The 27449-nt window shown below is 42.7% G+C and overlaps 1 protein-coding gene across 1 annotated transcript; it reads right to left on the bottom strand.

Annotated features, from left to right (window-relative positions):
- Nucleotides 1-542: 542 nt before the first annotated feature.
- On the bottom strand, nucleotides 543-27449 carry LOC310956125 (inactive phospholipase C-like protein 2). Its single transcript, XM_083926257.1, has 12 exons — nucleotides 26889-27449; nucleotides 15368-15469; nucleotides 15009-15158; nucleotides 14693-14853; nucleotides 13444-13918; nucleotides 12117-13340; nucleotides 11758-12007; nucleotides 11332-11618; nucleotides 10279-10482; nucleotides 6765-6840; nucleotides 1922-2031; nucleotides 543-1732 (listed from the first exon to the last, which is right to left on the bottom strand). Exons 1-12 carry the CDS (start codon nucleotides 27135-27137, stop codon nucleotides 1583-1585), a joined length of 3438 nt encoding a protein of 1145 aa, XP_083782383.1. The 5' UTR covers nucleotides 27138-27449; the 3' UTR covers nucleotides 543-1582.

Raw genomic sequence — 27449 nt, 5'->3', positions numbered from 1 at the left:
TACAGATAAAATGAAGCACCAATGGGCTCCTTCCTTTCGGATTGCATTTGGTAATCGACTTGAATGGACTTTACTACGAGAGGAGCTGGTACCGGGGCCAGTAGATAAGACTTTCAAAACACTCTTTTAATAAACACATCTATGTTATTGGTGCTTCGTCTTATGTGTAGGGACTCTTATCATGCTACTGCAGAGGTTTGGTGTTATTTTGAGCAATATTATATATCCATATATATATATGTATATATATCTCAATTGTCTGACTTTGAACATGAGCGTTCAACCCTAGTGAGCATTGAAGCTATAAATGGAAGCTGATTGGAGGCTTTTATCCACTGCACATTACAGCACTATAGGTCCATTTCCCTTGGTGAGTGTCCCCAGCTGTCGTCTCTTTATTACGGAGAACTTGCTTTATGTGTCAGCATGAATGAGTGCACATCAAAGTACAACAGTAACAGACACACATGCTTCTGTCATTTCAAAACTAGTTTATTCCCATCCCGACTGATAAGGAAGGTAATCATGAACTGCAACTTCTTTTTTTTTTTTTTTTTTTTTAACAGAGCCTCATCTACTGCACCAATAACTGGAATGTTTTTCATTCAAGATCAATAACTTATGTAAAATATTCTTTACAGCAAAAGGACTGAAATTACATAGTAAAATACTGTACAGTGTTTTGCACACAAAGTAAGCACTTTCAACATAACATTATTTGTTCCATAGAGGCAGACATTGATCATTATGGCGGGAAACGGTGGTTTAATTAGAACAAGGGCTTTGGGAAAATACAAAAATATAGAATACTGTATGTGAGACAATGATATTGAAAAGGTGAAGTGGAGGACTTGTGACAAGACAAAGGACCTCAGGGTGATCGGATGAAGAGCAGGTTGCGGAGTGATATAAAGGGACTGCACTGGTCCAGGAGATAACACGTTAAACAGACTTACACACTTACACAGACTCCTCTTTAGCTCCAATTTATATAATCTATCAAGTGCGTTTCAACCCCATCTTGATTTGTATTCCTTGAAATTGCTTGTGATTGGCTTTGTGAAGCAAACGTGGGTGTGGCAGTTTCTTAAGTAGTTTTTAAAAGATGTTGAACATCTTTTGGCCGATCGTTTGAGTCATCCCATGTTGTGCTAGACAAATGACAATTTTCTCTCCTTCTTGGAGACGCATTGCACATAAGGAGAGATTGATAGACATCTGTATTTACATACATATAATGCACAAACAACTTCGAAACAACCTTGGCTTCAAATCTAACGAGGCTACATTCGTCTCCCCGTCAGTGCTCCGACTTCTGCAGCTCTTGAGTGGTATCTGTAACAGGTGGGTGGACGGGGGCTGCATTTTGAAGATTTTTACATTCAGCCAATCATCTGTTCCTCTCTTTCAAAAACACTGTACTTAATGTTATAGCTCTCCCATAGCATTGTGAAAATCTGACACTAAGGTGGAGTAAGACTATGGAACAATTTAAATAGCATGAAAAGGTTTTGTCACAGCAGCTATGATGGCAATTTGGTCATGTGGTCTCTTTCATTTGCTTGCTACGAAGAGAGGGCCTTTAGTCATCCTGTCCTCGACGTGTTTGGGAGCGGACTCTTCTCAATCCCAGTCTCTCCTTGGTGAGGTTTCCAGTCAGAGCAGCATCATGGACCTGCTTCATGTTGTCCTGGACTTCAGCTTTGGCGTGCTTCAGTAGGTCAGACTGACCCTGAGAGAGAAAAAGCCAGGGGAAATCAGAGGGAGTACAGGGTACAGCAAGGAAAGATGGGGACAGAGGGTAGAAGTGGAGAGAGGTACGTTGAAAGAAAGCAACCAGCTAGAGGCCGAAAACATGTTCTAACGGTCTGCCCCTAAGGCTGTTTGGGTGGTTTTGTAGGTGTGTGAGTGTGTTGCTGACCTTAAGAATGGTGATGTTCCAGCTGAAACTCTCAAGCGCCCGACTGACCTTGCGACCCCTCAGCCCCTCCTTCGCCGCCAGACTCTGCAGCTTCTCATGAAACTCCATGGCTGGAGACGGAAATACACAACCACAGCAAGTTAAAGAATGTACTTTGTACTTAAAACTCAAAATCATTCATGTTTCCTGTGTAGATTTAACCGAACACAATAAGCACCATCCAATATTGATTGATTTTATTTATGTGAAAACAGGCTGAGGATGATTTGTATACTTGAAGTGAAAGTGAAACAAACTGAAGTTGAGTAACACTGCTATTGTCCTGTATCGTGCAGTGTGTGATCAGTAAACATTGTTCACAATAACTAGGTGGGTCAGTATTCACGACTACTGAATAATATACTGAATGCTAAAATGCATCCATGTCTTGTGTCTCATCCAGTATTTAGTTGTAGTGCTTGGCTCTCTTTGGCTATTGAGAGTATGTGAAATTAAAGAGGTTCCTCCCATACACCACAGGATGCATGGCAGATGAAGTATTGGCCAAAGTTCAGCAAGGAAGATATTTTCTCTCAACTTTTGCCTTCAAGTAGTTACATTCACAAATTCTGTTGTCACCGCATCTTTTAACCTGCATTCCTCAGACCAATCGGTCTGCTAGTTTCCATCATCCACCTGCAGGATTTACTCTACCAACACCAGCAACTAGAGTCTTGGGACTTCTGTCTTATCTCTTGTCTTCATACGGGCCTATGCTTAATGGAGATGCTTCACCTCAATGGGGCCTAATCTTCAAATTAATCTCTATTTATTGAAATGCAGACTATAAGCATGAGATTTTACAGAAAGGATCTAAGGATGACAAACGCAAAGGAATTATGTAACGTTTCTGAAAAATCAGATGAAGAGACAGAGAGAGAAAGATGGAGAGTGTCATAGGCGTGAGTCCGTCGGCTTGTTAAGAGCGAGTGCAATGAGTTGTGTTGTGTGCCTGGCTTCCTCTGACCGCCCCGGGCCACTGTCCCACTGTTACCATGGAAACCCGGAAGTGGGTTAACACAGGGCACACATCATTGCGAGCCATCAACAAGAGACGTGCCAAACACACACACACACACACACACACACACTGAGAAAAGAGTAGACAGATTGGATGCAAGTATAATTTTAACAGTTCCTCAAACATAACCCTCTCCGTCACAAAACATCTGCAAACACGGACACTCATCCGCACACACATATGTTGCCCCCGCTCCACAGTCACACCTACAGAAGTTGCCTGAATAATAACCTTTACCGCGCGGTTGCCAGGCAACTCAAAGCCTACGTGTGTGTGTGTGTGTGTGTGTGTGTGTGTGTGTGTGTGTGTGTGTGTGTGTGTGTGTGTGTGTGTGTGTGTGTGTGTGTGTGTGTGTGTGTGTGTGTGTGTGTGTGTGTGTGTGTGTGTGTGTGTGTGTGTGTGTGTGTGTGTGTGTGTGTGTGTGTGTGTGTGTGTGTGTGTGTGTGTGTGTGTGTGTGTGTGTGTGTGTGACCAAGTGAAACCAAAGGAGGGTACATTATTTCCAAGCCAATTCTGGAACAGCGTGCATACACAGAAAAACACGCACAGGCCGAAATAAACTTTCAGGGCCGGGAAAACAGGAGGAAGCAGGAAGTGCATCAACTTCACTTCCTGTCCTCTATCTGAACTGTGAGCAGTTGTGATGGGGAATAGATACTCTATAGCTCTGACTATATATATATATATATATATATATATATATATATATATATATATATATCAATACTCAAGAGTATTGGTCGGGTGCTTTCACGTTCCTCTAGTGGTCTTGATATTATTAATTTGCCCAGATTTTAAGATACCCTTCTCTGAAGTGAGGTGAATGCAATTTTATTTGGAGTGATCACTACAGCAATACCTTTTTCCAGGACTCCACTTCCACTACTCTGGACCCCTCACTATGAACTATCTTTCTTACTTACGCCAGAAAGGAGATAAAAGGTGTTTGTTAAACTGTCCGCAGCATACTACTGCACCCTTCAGCCTAACATTTCTTATATCTCGTATTTTATTGATTGTTTCACACCATCATTGGCTGTTGACTCCTCACTTCTCTTAACCAGCCAGTAAGGGCAGCAAGTGATCAATAACTGCTTTAATTACATGGCAAAGGTCAGGGTGCGCTGGTAGCTCACCTGGTGGAGCGCATGCCTCGTATCCAAGGACTGAATCCTTATAGTAGTGACCCAGGTTAGACACCAAACCGTGATCACAAAATGTCTGGGTGTTCGATTAAGAACATGGTCCTGTGCAGAGCTCTACAGGAAGGTACAGTTGACTGAGACTGAGTTCTTTGTTGTTTGGTAGAAACGCACATGGCGGAGATCTGCATTTTACTGAGCGCACTTTTCTCGTCACTGGAAAAACATAGTCCCAGTGTTGTGTGGGTTATCCAAAGTAATGGGGACATTGTCTCTGCAAAGAAACCCCTGAAAATCTGATAGCGGTTTAACTTAACCTTGATGCAGTAATGTAGCTCCACCCTGAATGCGTACTCGAGGGTGGAACAGTATGCTGATAGGTATGGTTGTTGGGGCCAGAGACTATAGACAGCACCTAAATGCACATCTAGTGTTAAATAACCTTTTATAACGTGATTTGTTATAAGTGATAAAGAAACCTGTCCAAAATAAGTGAGAAAATACCGTCCCTTTAACCCACTGACGCATTTTGATACTGTGATGTATTCACTCTCTCTTCTCCCCTTGGTGTTCTTGTCTTCCTCTCAGTGTTGCCTGGAGTTATAACCCTGCCATTCGTCTTCCCACGGTCTTTCGTCTCCCTCTCCGTTTGAACTCTCTGATCTGATGAAACTCCCAAACATCCATCTCTGCCACCAGCCATACCATGCCTCCCTCTAAGTGACCTGTTTATGCCTCTTGTCGCTGCCCACCCCCTTCCTCCAAGACTGGGAGGAGGACCTCCGCCTTGAGATCACCTGATCCCCATCTTTGCTCTGTACACACAGGAAGAGCTTTGTTCAAGAACCGGCCTCTGGCTCTGCAGCAGCTCTTTATCAGATTAGTGTTCTGGCACCGGACTAAACTATCACGCTTTCAAATCTCACTCTATTTACTAATAATACTACAAGTGATCACATGCGCAATAAAAGTGAATGATAGAGAATAAAATGGTTGCACGCGATCTCAGTAGCAGCTGGCTTCTGGAAACAGATGAATATGTCACAGATTACTTGATGAGCGAGTGACGCTGTGGCCCCAGAAAGCCCAGATAAAGTTCAGTGGAGGATGGGATAAGTTGTCTGGGGGCAGAGTGGAGCAGTCTGCAAATTTATAAACAACATCCGTCTCTATCAGAACCCATCTTTCTCCACAATGGCCCCAGTTGAAGCCATCACTTTCTTCTTGAAAGATCACTTAACTTCACAAACCTTAACTCTTCCTTCGTCTCCTCTTTTCCATTCACGCTTCTCTCAAGGGCAGTGTTGAAAAGCTGACAGGTTTGCATGCATTTTAACCCACAGAACTCTTATGTAATCCATGGATGCATATATATATATATATATGTTCCATATATTTACAGTAAAATCCAGCACCATACATAATACATAAATAACGTGAATGGGCTCATTTTTTTTCTCTCCAAGCCCACTACTCAACACTTCCAAATGTCAATCATATCATATCCTGGGGGACAGCTGAACACTGAATCCGGATGTGAAAGGGAATGTGGGTAAAGTGTGAGTATTGGTGTGTTTGTGGGTTGTTTATTGCCACTCGGAGGACAGTCTGACTGACTAATGTCAGATGACCCAGGGGGCCCAGCTGAAGTAAACAAACCTCTGCCAAAGATCACAGAAATTATATCAGCAGGTCAGATATGGTGCCCTTCACTTTACAGAATGAAGGATGATCGATGGCTGGAGCTGCGCCAAGTTAAACCCCCTCCATCCAAAACATACAGATGAACTGGCCAGTGAAAAGACTCATTTAACCCTGTGTGACACTGTCGATTAGGCAGATGTCTGCAGAAGATGGAATAAAAATATGGTGGGAGGGACGAGGATAGAAAAGAGGATACACAAAAAGGAAAGGAAAGACACAGAAAGGAAATAAATGAAAAGGGGATACAGACAGAGGAGAGGAAAGAGCATAAGAGAAAAGGGGGGAAAGGGAAGGATGAGGGGAAAGAAATAGATATGAAGAGAGAAAGGAAAGAAAGTGAGAGGAACGGAAAAGAAAGGTAAGACAGGAGGATACAAGATGAGGAGAGGAGAGGAAAGAAAAAATCAGTGGAGGATGATGTAAAGGATAGGAAAAAGGATAAAGGAAGAGGGAAAAGGGTACAAGTAGAGGAAAGGAACAGCAGGGAAGGCAACATGATAAACGAAGAGCAGAGGGGATGAGAGGAGAGCACATAAGGGAAAGGAAAGAGAATACAAGGATGAGAGGTGAGGGAATTAAAGGAAAGGAAAGACGAAGAAAGAGGGTGAGAGGCAAGGGAAGAGGATAACAGGAGAGGAGAGAGGGAACGAGAAGAGAGGAGAGGAAATGAAAAGGAAGGAAACAAAAAGCCAGGGAACAAGAGAATGGGAGAGGAGAGCAACTGAAAGGAAAGGAAATGAAGAAAGGGAAAGTTAATGACCAAAGCAGCCACTGCAGTGTGGATAACAGCACCGTTGAAGAGGCTGTGTGGGAGTTGTCATGAGTATACTAGGAACACGAGCTTCGCCTGGTTTCTACACACACATCATAACACTCTCACACACACACGCACACACACACACGCACACACACACACACAGTACACACGCCTACACACCCATCGTCTGTATATGCAGGATCCTGTCGTAGATTCCATCGGAGAGCTCGATCACTGCTCTGCTCGCCTGGACCATCTGCAGACAGGGAAACATCTATTAGCACGAAACACTCCGGGTTCTCCGGTTTCCTCCCACAGTCCAAAGACATGCAGGCGTTAGGTTCATTGATGACTCTAAATTGCCCGTAGGTGTGAATGGTTGTCTGTCTCTGTTCGTCTCTATGTGCACTGTGATAGACTGGCGTCCTGTCCCTGCCTCACGCCCGATGTCAGCTGGGATCGGCTCCAGAACCCCGCGACCCCGACAGGGATAAGCGGTTGAAGATGAATGAAGTAACACACACACACTCACACAGTCGTAAAGCACCATAAACCCTTAACTAGTTGTGTCATCTCACTTTTTGTGCGTAAATAAGAAAATATAAGAAAATGTACAGTCTGTTCTATTATCTGCTGTCAGAGAACACAATACGCCACACATTAGATTGTTGTAAATCACATGCAAGGTGAACATTTATGATAAAATAAAAAAAACTATTGTGATGTTTTGTGTATATGTTTTGTGATGACATATATATCAATCAGGCAGAAGCTACTTGTATCATTCCTGTGTATATATGAATAGTTAAGTTAAAAATAGTTAGGTTAACTTCTGTAGCTTAACTTATATATTAAGGTTAAGCTATATAACCTATATAAAGTCATTGCACCCTTTTGAAATTGTCACTTTTTTTGTTTTACAGCCTGAAATGATAATACGAAAAAAATATATATATTTTTACAGAGTGATTTACAAATTTTACCTTGCAACATTCAAGTGAATTTTTTTTCTTAAAATTTTCTGAAAATGAATACAAAATGAAAAACTAGAATAGTAGGGTTGGAAAAGTGATTAGTCCTCAGATTTAACTTCCTGCAGAACTGTTGGAGTTCAGTCAAATTCTGTGGTGAGTGGTGATGGACTGCACTCTTCATGTCCATCCACAGATGTTCTGTAGGACTCAGGTCAGGGCTCTGACTGGGCCACCCTAGGAAATTCACCTTCCTGTCCTTCAGCCACTGTGTTGTTTTTATGGAGGTGTGTCTTGGGTCGTTGTCATGCTGGAAGGTGAACCACCTGCTCATTTTCAATTGCCTAACAGAGGGACGCAGGTTTTCCTAAAGAATTTGGGTGGTGCCCTATGCCTTCATAATACTCCAGACGGTACTCAGGGGGATGGTTAAAGCCTTTGAAATCTTTTTATATCCTCCTAGCTTGTGCCTATCCACAACTTTATCCCGGAGCTCTTTTGAAAGCATCTTTCCAACCCTGGTGAATTATTTGTGTTACCTATGCACTCCAAGGAGTGGAATCCTCAAGGAACAGCTGATTTTATTCTGAAGTAATAAGTCACCACAATTGATGTCACGTGGAGGCCAATTAACTTGGTGTGTAAATCTGGAAGGTGATTGGTTATACCTGATAATGTTTATAATGGATTTACTAAAGGGAATCATCACTTTTCCAACCCTGCTATTCTAGTTTTTCATTTTTTATTAATGTTTAGAAATTTTGAAAAAAATACTTCACTTGAGGTAAGGCAGTAAGTAAGGCAAAATGTGTATATCACGCTGTAAAAATGTATTTTTTATGTATTATCATTTCAGGCTGTAAAACTTGTTGACTATTTCAAAAGGGTATCATGATTTTCTATAGGCACTGTATTACATGCATGTATGTGAAGGCCCAACAGAGGCTCATGTGACAGCTCTTTCCAAGTAATGACCACACAAACACATGTACGCACACACATACACATACACACACACATACACACACACACACACACACACACACACACACACACACACACACACACACACACACACACACACACACACACACACACACACACACACACACACAGTAGTAGCTTCTGCCTGATTAATTCTGCGCCTCCTCTCACAAAACCCTGCTGGGACGTGACCCCTCTGTGGGGAAAAAAAAAAGCACTGTTCGACAAATAAGGGATTAACTACAGTACATAAATTTGACCAGATCTAATTCAATAAGACACACACACCCACACACACACACACACACACACACACACCCATCCCTGTTTCTTCTCTCTGTTGTTCACCTCTCCCTCCAGGAAACAGGATTGAAGTGTGGAATCCATTTAGCCGAACAACATTCAAATCTATGCTAATGGTATTCAGCAAGCTTTTTCAACTCTGATCCGCTTGGCTGGAAATGGAAGTGACTATACACACACACACACGCACGCACACACACACACACACACACACACACACACACACACACACACACACACACACACACACACACACACACACACACACACACACACATAAACACACCTTACTTACACAAATAGATAGTCACAAGTCTATGTAGTTGCTTGTTGCATAGCAGTGACAAATAACCCTAGTTAAATTAAAGTGTCATGGTTTATACACCCTATCCTTAATCATCCTTAATAAGACCAGAAGCAGATCCATTTGTCTCCACTGAAGCCTGTGTGTGTCTACAAACCCTCCCTCACTCACAATGCACACACACACACACACACACACACACACACACACACACACACACACACACATACACACACACACACACTCTGAACTCTCTAAATTGGCAATTCATACTGACTGTCTATCATCCTACCACAAGAGACTCCTTGGAAATATCTAATATGAAACAGGAACAAGTGCACTTTGAGTAAATACCAATTTAAGTATTGCAGCAGTCAAACAGATGGCGAGATGTTGTTTTTTCCATAGCAGCACTTTAAACCTGACAGGGCTTCAGTGCTGGATCACACCTGTATAGACACCACATATAGGTGACAAGCTACAGGACCCAAAGGGAATAAAAGTAGGCGAGAACTGAAAGAGATGACTGGGTGAAAGAAGGGAATGAGGAGGAGGCTGATAGATGAAGCTAGAGACCAAAGGGGAATGTGTTGAAAGAGTGTCCTTATAGTCGGGCAACCAACAAATGCACCCTAACAAACTAATTCATCCTGCTTTATTGACAATTTAACTAACAGACGGATTGACCGCTCTGCCACCTCTCTTTATATTTCATTGGGGAGACTGGATTTATTTTTTAGACATCATTAAATAAATTAAGTCTGTTAAATAACTTTCTCCTCGGTCGATGAGAGTCTGCAGTTTGTTTGGGTGGAAACAGTGGATTCAGGCCAAGGTGAGGATGTCGCCGATTTGTTTACGAGCCTTGTTACAGCCGGAACAAATGGGATTTTTGTTTGCTGCATAACAATGAAAGGCCACTTTGTGTTTGAGAACATATTGGTTAAAAGGAAAGCTTTTGTCTGGGAGGTTGGGGTTTTCATTGTTAGGTCAAGTAGACAGGAGATGGGAGGTGGTTCACTGATTTGTGATCTCTGCGGCGTTTGTTCGGCCTTTCCTTCCTTTTTTTAAATGTATTTCAGAGATGTGAGATCCATAAGCATATTAACCGTCAACTCTCTTCCTTCCTCACCATTTCGTAGGTGGAGACGACACGGCGAAGGACGTCTGGCAGGGGCCCCTGGGGCTCAAGTGTGGGGTAGTGGTCCCGAAGGTCAAACAGTAGTAAAGGGGCCCCATCTGGTCCTGACACCCTGGAGCCAAGAGCTAGCACGCACTGCATGAGGTTAGCCACAGCAGACACCCCACACAGCTCCCTGAACAATGCTACAGAGTTCTGTTGGAATAAAGGAAGAGCACAGACTGATATTACATTTTCAAACTAAAACGCACACCAAGTCTTTCTCAATCATTCTTATTTCCTTAGCCTGAAGGAAAAACAATATAGAGACACAGAATATCAAAATTTAATGAACACAAAAGCTGTGAATTCTCTGTCTGCCTTGATTTTTTTGACACGCACATCTATACTTATCTATATTTGTGAGGATGGCATAATGCATTCCCTAAAGGACCGGACAAAATATCATCACATTCCTAAAAATGTCCTCAAAACTCTAAAACTCCACTTGGTCCTCACAAAGCTGGATGTACGCATTCGCAGACGCACAAACACACACACACACACACACACGCACACACGTAATCAAAAGCCACTCCTGCAACAGAGCTATTTGTCTTTTACTTCAGCTATTGATTTGCTCTCCTGCAGTTTCTCTCCTGCAGCTGCTGTTGTAGTAGTAGTTCAGCTTGGAACAGAAGAAATCGGGAAATGTGCCAACAGTCTTACCACACTGACTGAATTACTGTTTCTATTGCACCAGGGTGACACAAGCACACAGACCAAATTGTTGCCTGGCTCATAATGTTTAGATCAGCTTCTTTTTTTTTAAACAATTACAGACGATTCAACACCAATGACAGTATTCCCTTTCCTTCTTTTCAGTTGTGTACATAGTCATCACTGTTTAATTTCAATATATTGATAATGAGCAAGAGAAAGGAGATAACCACGTTCACTCCACATTCACTTACAATAAACAAGAATAAGCTAGTTATTTAAGGCTCAAACTCTTTATATATTAATATTCTGGTGCGCTGACGAGCAACATGTTCGCTCCCTCACCTGCATATTTTCTCTCATGTCAGTGGCTTCTCTCAGCAAAGGGGCCGCCATCTTGAAAACCTCGTCCACAGCCCTGACCCCCAAGTCCCTCAGAGCTGTGTAGTCCCTCCTCTTGCGTGCCTTCCGCACAGACAGTCCTCTTTTGTGAGGCTTTCCCCCTCCCCTCCGATTGGTGAGGGCCACGTGGACAAACAGCTTGGCGTGGGGAAGCTCCTCCCCCGTAAGAGACTGGAGCGGTACATGCCGGTAGCCCGGTTGAAGACACTCCAGAGGGATCGTGTACTGACCTGTGGTGTTAGGGAGATCCCAATTCAAGGAATATGAAAATGTGTGGTAATAACATTTTAACAGCATAATTCACTCTAATTCACTATAAAATTATTGTTTAAATCCGTTTACAGTAACCCTTCTGACCCTGACACTGACCTATGAACTCATCCCCTATGAACTCGTCATCCAGCACTACGAAGCGAACCATGGCAAGCTCCGGCAGGTTGATCTGAAACTCAAAGCTCTCATCAAAGACAGGGTTGTCCCCATTCTGGGTCACCGTTCTGGTGCGTCGCTCTGTGCAGTCAGCTGGGATGCCGTGGATCTCAACATACACGTAGGGGTCGACCACGTCTCCTCTGGCCTCCGCACCCTTGGGCATGGGCAGATTCTGGCCGCTTATAACCTGGGAGAAGGATCGACACAATGGTCATTCACCCATTGGTTTTCAGAACATAATTATGAGTTGTTTGGAGGATTATTTCAGTTTAATACAACATTGCATTCCAAAACACCTTCACATGGAGCAGCTGTGGAGACACGCCGGGCACTGTGTCTCTAGTGTCGGCACTGAAATAAGACACCTCCTGCCGCATGATGGCTGGCCGCAGAACATAACCACAGTTCCCGTTCTGCCTGAACCAGGCTGTGTTAAGGTCCATCATCAGTCCTGCTGTCTGAAAATTCATGGACACAATCTGGCAACCGCACTTCCACAGGTCCTGAGGATTCATGTTGCTCGAGTCAATTCGCATGGGACTGGGGTACACTCTTGACAAGAAATGCTTATTGTGATTGACAAAGTCGCCAGGGCTCTCGCCAGCAAGACGCACGGCCAGAGTCTCGTGAAAAGAACACAGTTCCCATGGCTTTTGGCATTTGGATGATGTCGGGAAGTCAATGAAGCAGACCGAGCGGCAAAGAGTTACTACGTCAGAGAGCTCCTTCAAGAGTTGGAAACGTTTGGGAAGAAGCTGAAGGGGATTAGACTGAGCGACGCCTGTGAAAGAGACACTTTTCTGCACAATATCCTTCTCATTTCCTCCAGGCACTACCCCTCCACTGTTAGCTGCTTTCATTCTTTGACACATCTCTGCCCCTTCATCCTCCTCACTTACCTCCCCTTCTTCTACATCAGGACCTGGCCCCAACTTTTTCCCCTTTAGTAGAATTCGATGCCTTAGGGCATGCGGGGATGGTAGGTATGACTCCCCTTCGAATGGGGCGTCTGTGTACAACCTCTCTCCTAGTATCCTTATTAGAAGTTGCCACATAACGTTCTGTTGTTGAAGTGAACAGTGGTTTTCAACACATATAATTAATGGGTACTGCGAGGCCACAAACGCAAACTTTCCAATTGCTTCTAACACACAACGCAGTGCCAGTGGCGGGGAGAGGGTGTGTCCAGTACACACCACTGGTTCCTCATCGGGACCATTCCAAACGTCCATCTCCACACATCGACAGCCCATCTTGAGCGCGCGGATGTAGCCGGAGATGTCGGACGGACCTCGAAACTGGTCCTCGATGAGGTAGGTGTTGTGGGAGGAGCTGATGTAATAGTGGGACAAAGGCTGAGACATGTCCTGGCACACGGAGTCGTGCTCCCCGTCGAAGAGGTGGCACTCTGCCGAGGTGAGGTAGCTGGTGAAGCCATCCAGTGACAAGTATCCCTGCTGCCGGCCCTCCTCTGACGGCTCGTGGGACTGGATGAGCTTCAGGCTGGTCTCCTCACTCACCTGGGGGACACAGTGAGAGAAGAGAAACGAGAGAGTTGCATTTGTGAATGTATGCCCGACTTTTTTCTGCTATTTATATGGATGATTCATTTGTGTTACCCACTTGAGCCATGCCTTGTTCAGCCTCAAGGAACCTCATCAGGTCTTTGGTGTCCAAGTACTCCTTGTTGCTCGAGAACTGCACCAACAGAAAGTAGATCTCCGGACGCGTGCAAAAGTCATGAAAGACCTCAATGAACTCCTGCATGGTGACTCGCTCATTTCTTCCTATAAGTCTTTTATTTTCGCTCTGATCAGAAACTCCAGATTCATTATCAAGAGTAAGCCCACACATCTTCTCCCTAACTCTTTGAAGCTCTTTAAACCTGTGCTCCACTTTGCCGCTGCCCACCCCAGGGTTCACGCTCCGTATCAACTTAACAGCCAACTGCAAGCGGATCCCTGATCCTTCCTCGACATCTTCCTGTCCATCTGAATCTGCGGCAGAGGAGAACAACTGCTCCAGCCAGCCAAGACGAAGGCTGTCCTGACTGCTGGAGAGCATGTCCAGAGCATGTTTCCCATACTGCATCAAGTACCTGGAGGAAGATGAGAGAGAAGCGAACAAGGCAGATGTGATAAGACAGAATATACTTGAGATGAACATTTTCATGTTTTCAGTGTCATGGACATTCATAAACTACAACCAGAGACCATCTCGCAATGGAAACAGCTGCGACACCAAATCTGGCTGGGGGCCCCAAGGGGGGAGGGGCATTGGGGCTGGTCAATGACCTCTTCCCTACTTTCCCCCACTTCTGATGCACTTGCCATCAACCATCTTTGAACTTGAGCATAATTTTGATCTCAACTACACACCTGTAAAGTTTTGTGACTGATTATTGCACAGTAAAGTGGGGTTACAAGGCACCTTTCTTAATTTTCTATCCCCCTACTTCTGTTCCCTTGCTCACATCACGCCCATTTTCGAACGACTACTTTTCTCAACTACACCTGTAAAGTTTTGCTACTGTACCTTGCACGGGTGCGCGGTGACAAAATCATGATCACACACACACACACACACACACACACACACACACACACACACACACACACACACACACACACACACACACACACACACACACACACACACACACACACACACACACACTGCCCTTGTGGCTGGTAGTAACTGCAGCAGAATGAAGTTGTGAATTTGTGAATCAAATCACATTTACGAGCATAGCTTTTCATCACAAGCAATCAAAGGACTACACTGAGAATCTACTCTACTCACCACTATTGTCATCATATTACATTACAGGTATAGAATGTAAGACCGCTCCTGGTTCTTTGTTGTTTCATACCTCAGGCCAGTCACCCAAATGTTAGCCATTTCAGCAGAGTTGGCCACCAGGTCCAAGCTTTCGTATATCTCTCCATAGATGATTGAGAATGCACAGTCCTCTGAAATCTGCTCATAAACTCCGCTGGTGCGGAAGGTTTCTGTGTTACGACCTGTCCGTACCTAGAATGTGAGACCACAAGATATGCAAAAACCCACATCAGATATAATAGAACAAATCGACTGTTGTCCATTGCCTTAGTCTAAAGGAATTAGTGAGACCATGCATAAAGTGAGAGAGGGTCAATTTAGAAAAAGCTTTTTCTATGGACACTGACCTCTCGTATGGAGGCCAGAGAGATGCGGGCTTTGTCAGACTCCTTCTTGGATGGCTCCCAGCACAGAGCCTGGAGGCCTGCATCCAGCAGATAGTAACGCTGGTAAACGCGTGAGTTTGTTCGGATTTTCTTCAGCTCAATCCCCTCAACCTGGAGGCAAGATATGGATGAAGTTGTCACCCACAGAATTGCAGTGCAGAGCTAATGCCTTTTCACTTCTGAACTAGTTCTTTTGAGTGTTTGACAGGCTCAAAAGCCTGTGATCTAACAGAAACCATTGATGCATGCATTGCTCATTAAATATTTAATGTACAGATATGTAAAATATATATTCAAGGGTTACACTGTGGCTGACCCACCATGGAGTGGATACAGTCTGCAGCACTGCTGATCTTCTTCTCCGACAGGCTGCTGCTGAAGGACACTGTCTTCTTCCTATCCCGACCAGCACGTGATCCATCCTGATGAGGAGAGAAGGGAAGGAAGGATGAAAGGACAGAGCAGATAAAGAGAGAGAGAGCAAGAGAGGGGGGGGGAGGGTGCAATAAGGAGAAGACAAATGAGTTTGAAAAAAGAGACAGACATACAGTTATCTCTGTGAAGGGTATTCTTTGCTTGGGCATGACAAACATTTTTCCCCATCCAGAATGGATCTCAAAGGATTAAAAGGCATGTCAGCTTATATAACCATACATAAACACAGATTATTTGGTCTACTACATAAAGCCTCCACCTCCCAATCTGTTATTGTTTTTCCTGATGATAAAAGCATTTGCTTGCCCTTGCCCTAAACCATTACACCATTAATCATACCTGACCAGACAGAGGCAGACGCATTCTAATTCTGCCCCTCTGCAACGGCGCTGGCAGCCCCAATCAGTTTATCTAAGCTCCCCATCAAAGTTTGTCCATCTGATTTATTGACCTATCAGATGCCACCCCATGGGGAGCAGATAAGAGCATATATGTGGGTGAAGTTATTCAATTATGGATATATTAGAGTCCTGATAAAATCCAATCAAAGACTTAAATGAAGCTAATTTTAAGGCAGGACAAGCAGGATGACATAATTGCAGTTGATTCAATACAAAGAAGAGTGATGGAAGACGCAAACACCCACACACTCATTACTACTGGATATATCACAAGCAGGGAGGAACAACATAAAAGACAGAATGTACGAAAAATAAAAGCTTTAAAATCTAAATGGAATTATACTATTACTCACTTTGGTAAGATTCTGATTTTCTTTTAATGAAATATCTAAATAGCTAGTCATTTAAGTGCACCAGGGCTGCAACTAATAATTATCGTCATTATTGATTAATCTGACAATTATTTTCTTGATGAATCACTGTTTCATGTAGCTAATGTCAGAAAGAAAGTGACAAATATCCAGTATCCTAGAGTCCAAGGTGACTTCTTCAAATGACTTTTTTTGTCCAACCAACAGTCCACAACCTAAGGATATTAGGTAGTGCTAATGTCAGACAAGGAAAAGCAACAACTGCTCAAATTGGAGAATCTGGAACCTGCAAACATTTGGCATTGCTGCTGGAAAATGACTTCAAAATAGTTGGCAATAATTTTGTAATTATAGACTAAAGTTTTATTCAGAATTCTAATAAAAAATAAATATATTATCAGACTATGGTAAGATTAAGATTTCTTGATGAAAAAAGCAAATCAAAATGTAGATAAACACAGTAAGTGCACATATTCAAACAAATACATAAAGCTCAATTGCTTTGGGGTATTTAAGAAGTCCAAAATGGATCACCAGTGGACCGATCAACATTTTCCTATTCATAATGAACATCTGTGAGCACTGCTCAGCGGCTGATTAATATCTACTCATCAACATGACTCTGATTTCATTCAAAAAAGAGTTCATATGACTTTCAAGGGAACTTGGATCTTTTATGAGAGAGGACAGGAGGGAACCCTTCATATGAAAGAAATGTGGGGTTTATGAAAGGCAAAAAGAGATAAGAGAAAGAAAGAGAAGAAAAAAAAAGATCCTGAGCTGTCTTTCATCTCAAGAATATGAATGAACACGTGAAAGAGAGGAAGCATAACTCACAGAGGATGAAAAGGTTTCCCTGAGAGGAAAGAGAGGGTGCCTAACCATCACACCTCATAGAATTGCCTCATTAGAATGGTGAAGTGTTTCCAATGGCAACTAGTTTTTTTGGGGAGCTGGTGTGCTAAGCAATAGAGCTCTAAAAATACCCCTGGTGCCTTGGGGTATGAAAGAGGGAGTGAAAGGGGGTGTGGTCAGAGAGACAGTAAGTCTTTCTGGCAAGACCTCCCTTTAGATCTTTCTCTGAAGACAGCATGAAGCAAAAGTAAAAGCTCTGACAGTCTAGGCTTTTGTCTTTTAAGGAGCCGTCAGGACTTCAGTTGTGATGTCACAACTATACTATCACAGTCATTCCCCAGCTGCAATGACGGTGCAGAGACCCTGAGAGCGCAGATGTGGAAGACCCGTAGCTTCAGACAGCGTTTCAGACAGAGGGTGAATACAGGTATATTTAGAGAGACAGTATGAGAAAAGTGTGTTTTTGAACATTAAACTTGTAGTCCATAAGAATTGAGATATGTTGTCCCTAGTGGCCTCTTACCCTCTTACATTCATACACACTCAAATGCTCCTATTACACTTCTGCACTTACCAAGCCTGACTCAGAAGTTGGGAATCACGATTTCTGATTACAAGTGAACGTAGCAAAACCATTTGTGATGATCCGGGCCGACATACCAACCGCTGTCAGCAGTGTCATTAACATGGCAACTTATTTACGCCACAGACACAGATATTGTAATATTTGGCCAAAAATGCAAGTAGAAGTGCTTTCGTTAGTGGATCATATGAGCAATCACCATTGTTTTAACTCACTGTTTGATAGCTAGTAATTTAAATTTAAAGACAATTAGATGGATGGAAAACTTACAGAGTACACCTTTAAAGCATGTAAACATGTTCTAGTAGAAACCCAAAATACAAGTATGAACCTGAAGATATGCCCAATATGGAACATTTAATAACAAAATAAAACACTGACTTGGATCTGTACTAAGTGATTATATGTTTTCATTAAAAAGCTGCCCCTATTTGGGGTGCTTCTTCAGCAACACCTTAAATAAATAAGAAGACTAAGATGCAGCTTCACGACACCAACAGCATTTACTTGAAAACAGCACTGAATTTGAATCCGAAAGCTCATGGGAAAGTCCCCCAGTGAAGCAGTATGAGGCACAGAGCCAACAATTATTGACTTAACTCACAAATACAGACACGTGCACCTTCACACAGGAACGCACAGCACCGCCCCTAATCAGTCACACTTCTCTCTTTCCTTTCATTTCATGCAGTGCGGTGACAGGCCCCGGAGATTAACGCTGGTCTCAATCTATATCTCTTCCTCTGTGTGTGTGATGGTAATGGTCCCTGTGTGGCTGTACCAGCTCCAGTCACAATGCACACATTACCCAGTTAGGAAAATACACAGATAACATCGCTCCAACAGACGTCCACGCACTAGGCCTCTGTGGCCACTAACAAGCACTTCATTCCTGATGAATAGACAAGCAATGCAAGGAAATCATATTGAAGCAAAAGATGCCCAATAAACCTCATTTGGTGTGTGCCTATCACAAGCCGTGTTTGTAGCAGGGGAAACACCAGGACTCTCCCAGTGGCCCGATCAACAGTTGGGATTCAATTATCTCATGTGTGGAGGCTGTCCTGCATGTTTACCTCCGTTAGCCTACAACATAAATTACAGATAGAGAGAGAGACAAAACCAAACAACACTGACGTCACTGCAGACTGTGAATGAATTATCCTGAGAAGATACAACGAGAGTGCACAGATTAGCCCGCAAGAAGATCAACACATTAATTAAATACAAAGGCAAATGTATTGATTTTTCTATGCAAAAAAAGGCACACTGTCAAACCAGATTAGTAGTGAGTACACGCACAGACCACACACATACACACACACACACACACACACACACACACAGAGCAACTAAACAAGCGCAGCCTCTATACCCTGATAAGAAAATTCCATTTGACTTTAATCCCAGTCAGAATGTTCTGTATATGTCGTCACAAAGGCCTTTTTTGTTTTTCTGACTGAAGACGAGTCTCCAAAACCATCGCTGCGCTTCAAAACAGGAAGCTGCCAGTCAGCTCGTCACAGAGAGCTTCCTGTGGCTCCACTGAGACCCAAGTTAAGTAACGCCACAGAGAAGAAAGAAAGGATTCTTGATACAGTGGTACTGTGAAACCTCTTCACTCCTAATTATCAATACAGTAGTTTTAGGTTTGACACCTTTAACTGTGAGCCCAACAAGTGATAAACATAGAGACCATGAAACCCATTCAAATATAGATTTATTATCCTAATTTTCAATTGATGGAATATTTTCTTTGTATATACACTGTTAATACAACCTGTTTCACTATACACATACAGTATATTTATAGCCTGTTTATATATATATAAACATTGTTGCCAATTCAGTGCCAAAATAGTCTTCCAATGCAATTATTGTGACAATGTGATTTATTCTTGATCGATAAAGTGTATATATTCTCAATACTTTATTGATCAATCTCTACCCAAGCATATCACAGTAAAAATTAAACCACGTATAAATGCAATTAAAAGAGGAATGTGTCTGATCACAAAATTATTCCAGTTTTATGAGCAACAGTATATATAATAAGATTCAAACCTTTTCTGCTGCTTCAGCAGTATTTCACAGTATTTTTTTGGTCCTCTGACAGTTTTTAATGTGACACTCTCACTCTCTAAATTCGGAAAATTACGCACTGCTATGAGAGCAGTGATTTTCCTGATAGGACTAACTGTAGGGACAGATGGATGGCTGAAGGGTGAGAGAAATGGGGTAGAAAGTATGTGGCAGAGTGCATTAGATGCAGTTATCAGCGGAGGGAGATGGCAGAGAGACATCACAGACAGCTGAAAATTGAGAAGAAAAAAGAGAAGAGGAGGGCTGGAGAGAAGTAATAAAGAAGTTCTTTGGCATATTAGTGTCATCTTTATGCGTACAGTGCCTCTTCTCTTGGTATTTGCCTTTGGGCACCAGCATGGCCTTCATTAGCCAGCTTACATGCATGCGAAGTATGATGTATGAGAGCGTATGCAACAAGCCAGTATCACTAATTACAGCATCTCCGAGTCAGCAGAATGTAGATGTAGGTCCTTAGTTGGTGTCGTCTTTGATTCGCTAATTAAGACAGACATAAAATCATAGAGATGGTTGTTAGGTGAGAGAATGTAAAGACCAGGGGAGTGAATATTGGTACGGAGGCACAACTGTCTTTCCTGTGGCCTTGTGTGTTGGACGGTAGATGATGGATGATTAATGACGTAGTTTATTCCAGTGCCTCTCACCCGGGACGGGGCTTGAGAATTTACTGGGAATTGTGAGATGATGTATGGAATGTGTAAAAAAGCCCTTCACAAAGAAAGGGACTCCACTATCAAGATTTAATATCTCTTGTTGAAACATGGGGACATTTGTTTGAGGTTTATTTGCGCTTCACACCCATTACAAAAGCTGAACACTCGCACCAGCAACCAGCAGCCACCAGCCAGCAGTATGTGTTACACCATTGCTGAAGAATAATTGCCCCTGACTGGCTGGCAGGTGTCCACTTACCCATGCATCACTCCTACCCTATTACACTGCACAAGTAACCATAGCAACAATACTGATGCTTCATGCTTTGTATCATTTAATCAGGCTATTTCCAAACTAAAATAATGGATGGCAACTTATATGCAGACCCTCATTTCTTCTTTGTTACACTGGCTGCTTAAATCAAGACTAGAACTGAAATTATGAGTCTATCAATAGTTTCTACCAAAATCTACCAAAAATAAAATGTTTCAATTACAAAAAAAATCAAGAAACAAGACTAAGAGTATACAGCCATGCTAGTTGCTCAGTGAGGCTGGTGTTTAGCAGGTATTATGTTTACTGTGGTCTCCATCTGAGTTTAGCATGCTAACATTAGCTAATAGGGTGCTGTAGGAACGAGACCTAAAACCTGTAAATGAGTTAGTATTTTTGAACATCCGGTTCTCTTTACAATGTGTTTTTTCAAATATGTTATTGGTTAGAGACCAATCTCTGGTTATCATAGGCTTAAGGGATTTTCACATTTAGTTCTGTGTCATAAAACATATTGTCTTAAAAAAGGTAGCTGCGAATAAGTGGATAAATGAGACTACAAATGTCAGCACACCAACCACACAAAATGGTGGTGACATGCAACCGTGGTGTAGGCTAGTTGGTTTATAGCCTAATGTTAGCTTTTTACATCTGGCCATCGCGTTTATTTAAAATCAGAAAAGTGGTGTTAATTTGTGAGGATTATTTTGCTAAACAAACTGTGTCATTATCAACTTTTGTTCGCCACACAACTTATTTTCTGCAATAATCTAAAATCCAATGGAAAAATCCCATTGCCTTCATGTCAAGGGCACCAGGGCAATGCTAACTTCCGGGTTGAACTTAAAAAAAATGTCATCCATGCAGCACTCTACAAGCACCAAACACAAACTAGGTTACAACTGGAGCTGATGGGAATGCCATTAGTTTTGCAGGTATTTGGTCATAAACCAAAAACTACTAAATTGATCTGATGGTGCCACTACAGTAGATGAAAAGTCAAGGGATCACCAGTCAATACAGTTCACCCTGAGGGGAGCGTAATGTGTGTAGCCAATAAATGTCACAGCAATCCAGCCAAACCCAAAATGTGAACCTAATGTTGTTAGAGGAAGATTCACAGGATTAAAAAGTAATTTGCTTAAATCGTCTGAGAAGCATGAATGCCTGCACAAAATTTTGTTCCAATCCATCAAGGATTTGTTGAGATATTTCAGTCTGAGCCAATGTGGTGAACTGACCGAGCAACTTGGCTATAGATCCAGGGCACTAGTGTGGTCAGTAAAAATGTAGGACATTCAAAGGATTTGTTGCTTTTCTCTTTTCTACATGATTGTATGACATGGAAATTTGACACCTTCACGTGTTTGACTGTTGGTCAGATGGAACAAAGGTTATTACAAACATTTAATGAAGAATAAGTCATATTGATTATCTAATTATCAAACGATTTGTATTTGCTGCTCTAATCAGGACATTTTCATCGGCATTTTCAACGGTATTGCTTACTAAATACAAAGTGTGTAATAATCACATAATCTGTGTATTGTGTGTGTTGGGTGAGTGTGTGACTGAAATAGAAGACAGGACATTAGGGTCAAATAGGGCGCAGGAAGCACTATGTGGTCAATTTGTCATTTTGTCAGAAGCTCAGTGTATGGGAATACTTTTCAACAGAAAATGTGGTGAGCGTTCACAGTAATTCAACTGCTCAGCCTGACGATAAACCCCTGCCCTTGTGGCAAGTAAAGGCTGCAGATGCTCTTTAACGCCTCAAACCTTTGAAGTTCCATATGTGCTCAAGCACACATGCGGTACACGCGCAAACACAATCACACACACACAAACACACACACCACACAAAATGAAACAAGTAAAAGGTTGACTTGAAAAAGGTCATCATGTCAAAGAGCTAACCACGATTTCAGCTGACAAACGTCACATATGCATTTATCGAAGATAGGAGGACCGCTAACACCAAGAATGGATGGTTGGATCCTTCAGTCAGGCATCAACAGTCAAAGTACATTATGAAGTATGTGGAGCAACTCACTAACCAGAGGGTGTCGGAATAAGGTGCCAGAAGGTTTTATCCACTCCCTGTTCTGTGCAGGGGTCATGCTTATGCAACTAAAGTGGTTTAAAGCCGGCTGAAGATGTTAATTTGAACTGCAGGGTGTGCCCCTGGCTGCTCTGACTCAAACAACTACCCTACCCAGCTGTGTGCTAACTCCTCTGGCTAATGTTGCTCCCTCAGTCTGAATAACACACACACACACACACACAAAGACATCCAAAATGCACACACACCCATACTAATAGACAAACGTATATGCATTTATAGGGATATAGGCCTACCATATTTAAACAGGCACACTTAAAGGTGAGGTAAGTTACTTTTATGTAAAATTATTATCATATTTGCTGAAACTTTCACTATATATAAAGTTATTGACCTAATCGAGGAAAAAGTGAGCTCCGACCACCAGCCAACCAGCCGGAGCAAACTCTCATTTTACAGCACAACAGTACACTAAAATATGTTTCTAAAAGCAGTGAATGCGAGCAATATGCAATACAGTAACATTATATTGATTCATATTTCATCAGCACTGCCTTGATTGGAGTTCAGAGCAGTCAATGACACTGTGTAAGAGAATGCTCTGTTCTGATTGGTAGTTTTCCTTTGGATGTGGTGAAATCTTGTAGATGCCATTAGTAGCACTAGATGAAGCCAGGGCAGCATATTTTTTTCCATAGATTTCTTTCTTTTCAGTTTCAGCAAATTACGTAACATATTTTTATAGAAATGTACCTACTCCAGCTTTAAGCACATTTATGTAAACATGTCCACTTAAAAAACATGTCTCAAAATTTGAGTAAAGTTAAAAACTAGTTAACTATTTTGGGAAATACACTTTTCTTGCTGAAAGTAACATGAGAAGATTGATACCACCCTTGTATTGGATTGATATGGCGGTGGTGTCAGAGGGTGGTTAGTTTAGTTTAGCATAAAGCTTGGAGCAGCTAGCATGCTCTACACTTGAGTTTTTGTGCAAATAAAAAATACATGTTTGATAATTAGAGAGCTTTTACAAGTACTGGCATGTAGATTTGTTACCTTCGGACAGAGTTAGCTGTTTCCCCCTGTGTTCAGTCTTTATGCTAAGCTAAGCTAACCGACTCCTGGCCCTGGCTTCATCCTGAATGGCAAAAAAAATGAAAGTAGTTTAAATATTCTCATCTAGCTCTCGGCAGGAAGACAAATTGCCAAAAAGTGTTGTAATATTTCTTTAAGCTTTCAGATGAGCTTAGGCATTACATTCTCTGTCAAGAGTTAAGGCATTTTTTGCCTTTTATCCCCTTAAGAACCCATTAGATTGTATTAATATGCATTCTTTTTTCTTGGTTAATGAAAAGCTGAGATTGTGGAGATATCTGGGCTACTTTTTTTATAGCTGTTCCCACATACACACTCTCTCTTTCTCTCTCTCTTTCTCTCTCTCTCTCTCTCTCTCTCTCACACACACACACACACACATGCCGACCATGTATTTCTGAGTCTCATGTTGTTGTTGCATGAGCAATAGAGCTTGAAAGCAGATATTTGTTGTGCCTAGCTCTATTTTATAGAAGGCAGGTCTGTGTAAGTGTGTGCGTTTGTGTGTGTGTGAGACTGAATGTGTGTGTTCTAAGAGAGAGACAAATAGAGTGCCTGATGGTTATCTGCATCAAGAACTGAACTGAACTTGAAACAGATGCAAACTGAGTGGACACCGGATTTTGCATCTCCTTCAAGCACACGCGAGTGAAATGAATAAATAACTACAGACTGCATGAAGTACATACTGATGAAATATAATTAAGGGTACTCTCATTAACTCAGCCAAAGTGAACAATAGCACACACACGCACACACACACACACAGGGCCAAAATCCCATGACTCCTGTGAAAAGCGGTCTGGAATGTCATGTTTCCTGTTTATCTGCCCACATACCACCCCAAGCTCCTATTGTGTGGAATGAATCCTGAGTTTAGCCATAGGGGTAGTTTATGAAACAGCAGCACTGTTGTGTTGACAGGTGGATTCATAACTCCTGAGCTCCATCTATCTTGAGCCTCAGGTGTATAGGATTCAAAACACAAGCACGTTTACGGTGAAAGCACAAACTCTGGTGCACTGCTGGGCGAGACGACTCGTTGATCGCTGAACGTTCCCGGCATTAAATGTACCCACCGAGCGTGAACAAGCCATCTTCCCACAAATGTATGCTTCAATACACGGAATGCATGTGCAACATAGAGCGTTTTCCTGACCAGGCAATTTCTGTCCACCAGCAGGAGACGGCAGAGCTTCACTGAAGCAAACAGTGTTTTTTAATGCTCTGTATCAGGATGGCTGCAATGTCGTAACACACAGAAGACAGACAAGAGCAGGCCTGTGTGGGCAAGGAGGTGAGAAACAGTGTTTGTGTGTGTGTGTGTGTGTGTGTGTGTGTGTGTGTGTGTGTGTGTGTGTGTGTGTGTGTGTGTGTGTGTGTGTGTGTGTGTGTGTGTGTGTGTGTGTGTGTGTGTGTGTGTGTGTGTGTGTGTGTGAAAGAGAGGGAGAAAGTTACGTGTCATCACCAACTGCTCACGACTTGATAGCAATATTGCAACATGAACCTTGCGAGGAAATTGGCCAACTGGCCGGCTTCCTGCCTTGCAGAGCAGGAACCAATCAGGCGCAGATGAAGCCATGTTCGAATAATCGTGTCTATACAGGCGTTACCTCTGGAGGCAAGCAGCGACTAGAGATCAATACAAGCCCTCCCACATGCCTAGACGACTGAAACCATAAAAGGAAAAAGTCAGTGGATGAGTTATTGATTAGATTTTACTGATATGACAATACTCTGGATGCCTTTTGAGTCACAAAACACAACATAAACTGTTGAGTGTGAACCCTTTGTCGAGGGCTTCATACAAATAAGCTTGACATGTGACTAAATATGAGGCAGTAGGGGTAATTGGACAGGGGGGGTTCAACTGTGAGCTGCAGAGGGTGAGACCTAATGCAATGTCTCATTCTAATCAAAGACTACAGCAGGTGCTTATTAGTTCCTCCCCCTCCTCCTCCTCTCTGGCTGATGGAGTGCTAATAAGTGACATCGCCTGCTGTTGTCTTTGGCTGGAACAAAGCGTCTGACCTGATATGACACATGTGATGGAAAAGCACTGAGATTGAGGGTTTTTATACTCATCTGGGGTCCTGAACGGTCAGTTAGTGGAGGCATGGAGCATTTAAACTCCCTGTAATCCTTTGAATGTGACACGATGTGCATCTTGAAGCACAAGATTACTAACTAACAATTATTTTCATTGTCGATTCATTGTTTTCTCACTGGATCGATTAGTTGCTAGGTCTATATAATGTCAGAAAATTGTGAAAAAAGAAACCAGAAAATATTCACATTTGAGAAGCTGGAATCATAGAATAGAACTATTTTTTTCTTAATTAATCAACTACCAAATAGTTGGCGATTACTTTAACAGCTGACAACGAATCGATTCATCGCCTGATCGTCTAAATCATCTAAATTTCTTCAAAAGCATTGAAACGTGAGGGAGATGAGGTGACTGATTAGTGTGCCATTCAACACGGACGAAGAGGAAGCTGACAGGAAGCAGAGTCACGGTGTATTAACTGTTTATTTTCAGGCTGCTGTAGATTATATTCAGCAGTGTGTGTGTGTGTGTGTGTGTGTGTGTGTGTGTGTGTGTGTGTGTGTGTGTGTGTGTGTGTGTGTGGTGTGTGTGGTGTGTGTGGTGTGTGTGTGTGTGTGTGTGTGGTGTGTGTGTGTGTGTGTGTGTGTGTGTGCGTGTGTGTGTGGGGACGGGGGTGTCTGTGTGTGTGCGTGCATGCATGTTTGCGTGAGTGCGTGCGTTTGTTTGCATCTACATGCACAACTCACAACTGATTTTATATTGACTTTATTGCATTGTTTTGCATTCCATAGCATTACATTGATGCAGGCGGTTGTAGTGTAAGTGTGTAATATCAAGTAACCACTTTATCACATCTTCTATGGAATCATTTGTTTTAAGATCTGCTTGCAACAGTTTGCATGGATGCATTTATCTGAAAGAAAACGTGTCTTCTGCTGGTGGAAACGATGGCCTACCTTGATCAGACTGCTGCGTCGAGGGATTGGTTTGGAGGCTGAATACGGACCCGCGCTCTCCCACGTCGGGGACTCGCAGCTGGATTCGCTTTGGACCCTCTTCACGGTGTCTGACACGCTGCAGTTTCCGTTTGACACCGGCTCCGCTCGGTTCGTCTCCAGGCTCATTCCGACTCCTCCTGACGCAGCTTTCCGGCAGCCAGCAACCGGTGGACCGACGGCGCTCTTATTCTCTCCAAATTCAGCCATTTGTGTGTTGTTGTCTCTTATGTTTATTTGATTGTAGTTTAGTTTCTTAGATGTCTCGAAAGCGGCGGGGCTCCGAACGCAACAGCGCTGCACGCGGGTAGAGGCGTGCCATCGTGTGGAGTGGACGATAGGCGACCGTGCGCGAAGAGCAGTGGAAACTTCTTCTCTCTCTCTCTCTCTCTCTCTCTCTCTCTCTCTCTCTCTCTCTCTCTCTCTCTCTCTCTCTTTCTTTCTCTCTCTCTCTCTCTCTCTCTCTCTCTCTGAGCGACAGCAGTGACCGACACCTTGTAGACCTCCGCCGCCAACACTTAA

The sequence above is a fragment of the Echiichthys vipera genome (assembly GCF_963691815.1).
Source record: "Echiichthys vipera genome assembly, chromosome: 13".
NCBI classification, from domain to species: Eukaryota; Metazoa; Chordata; class Actinopteri; order Perciformes; family Trachinidae; genus Echiichthys; species Echiichthys vipera.
The sequence above is the reverse complement of the archived record's forward strand: the minus strand, read 5'-3'. Positions and strand labels throughout refer to the sequence as shown.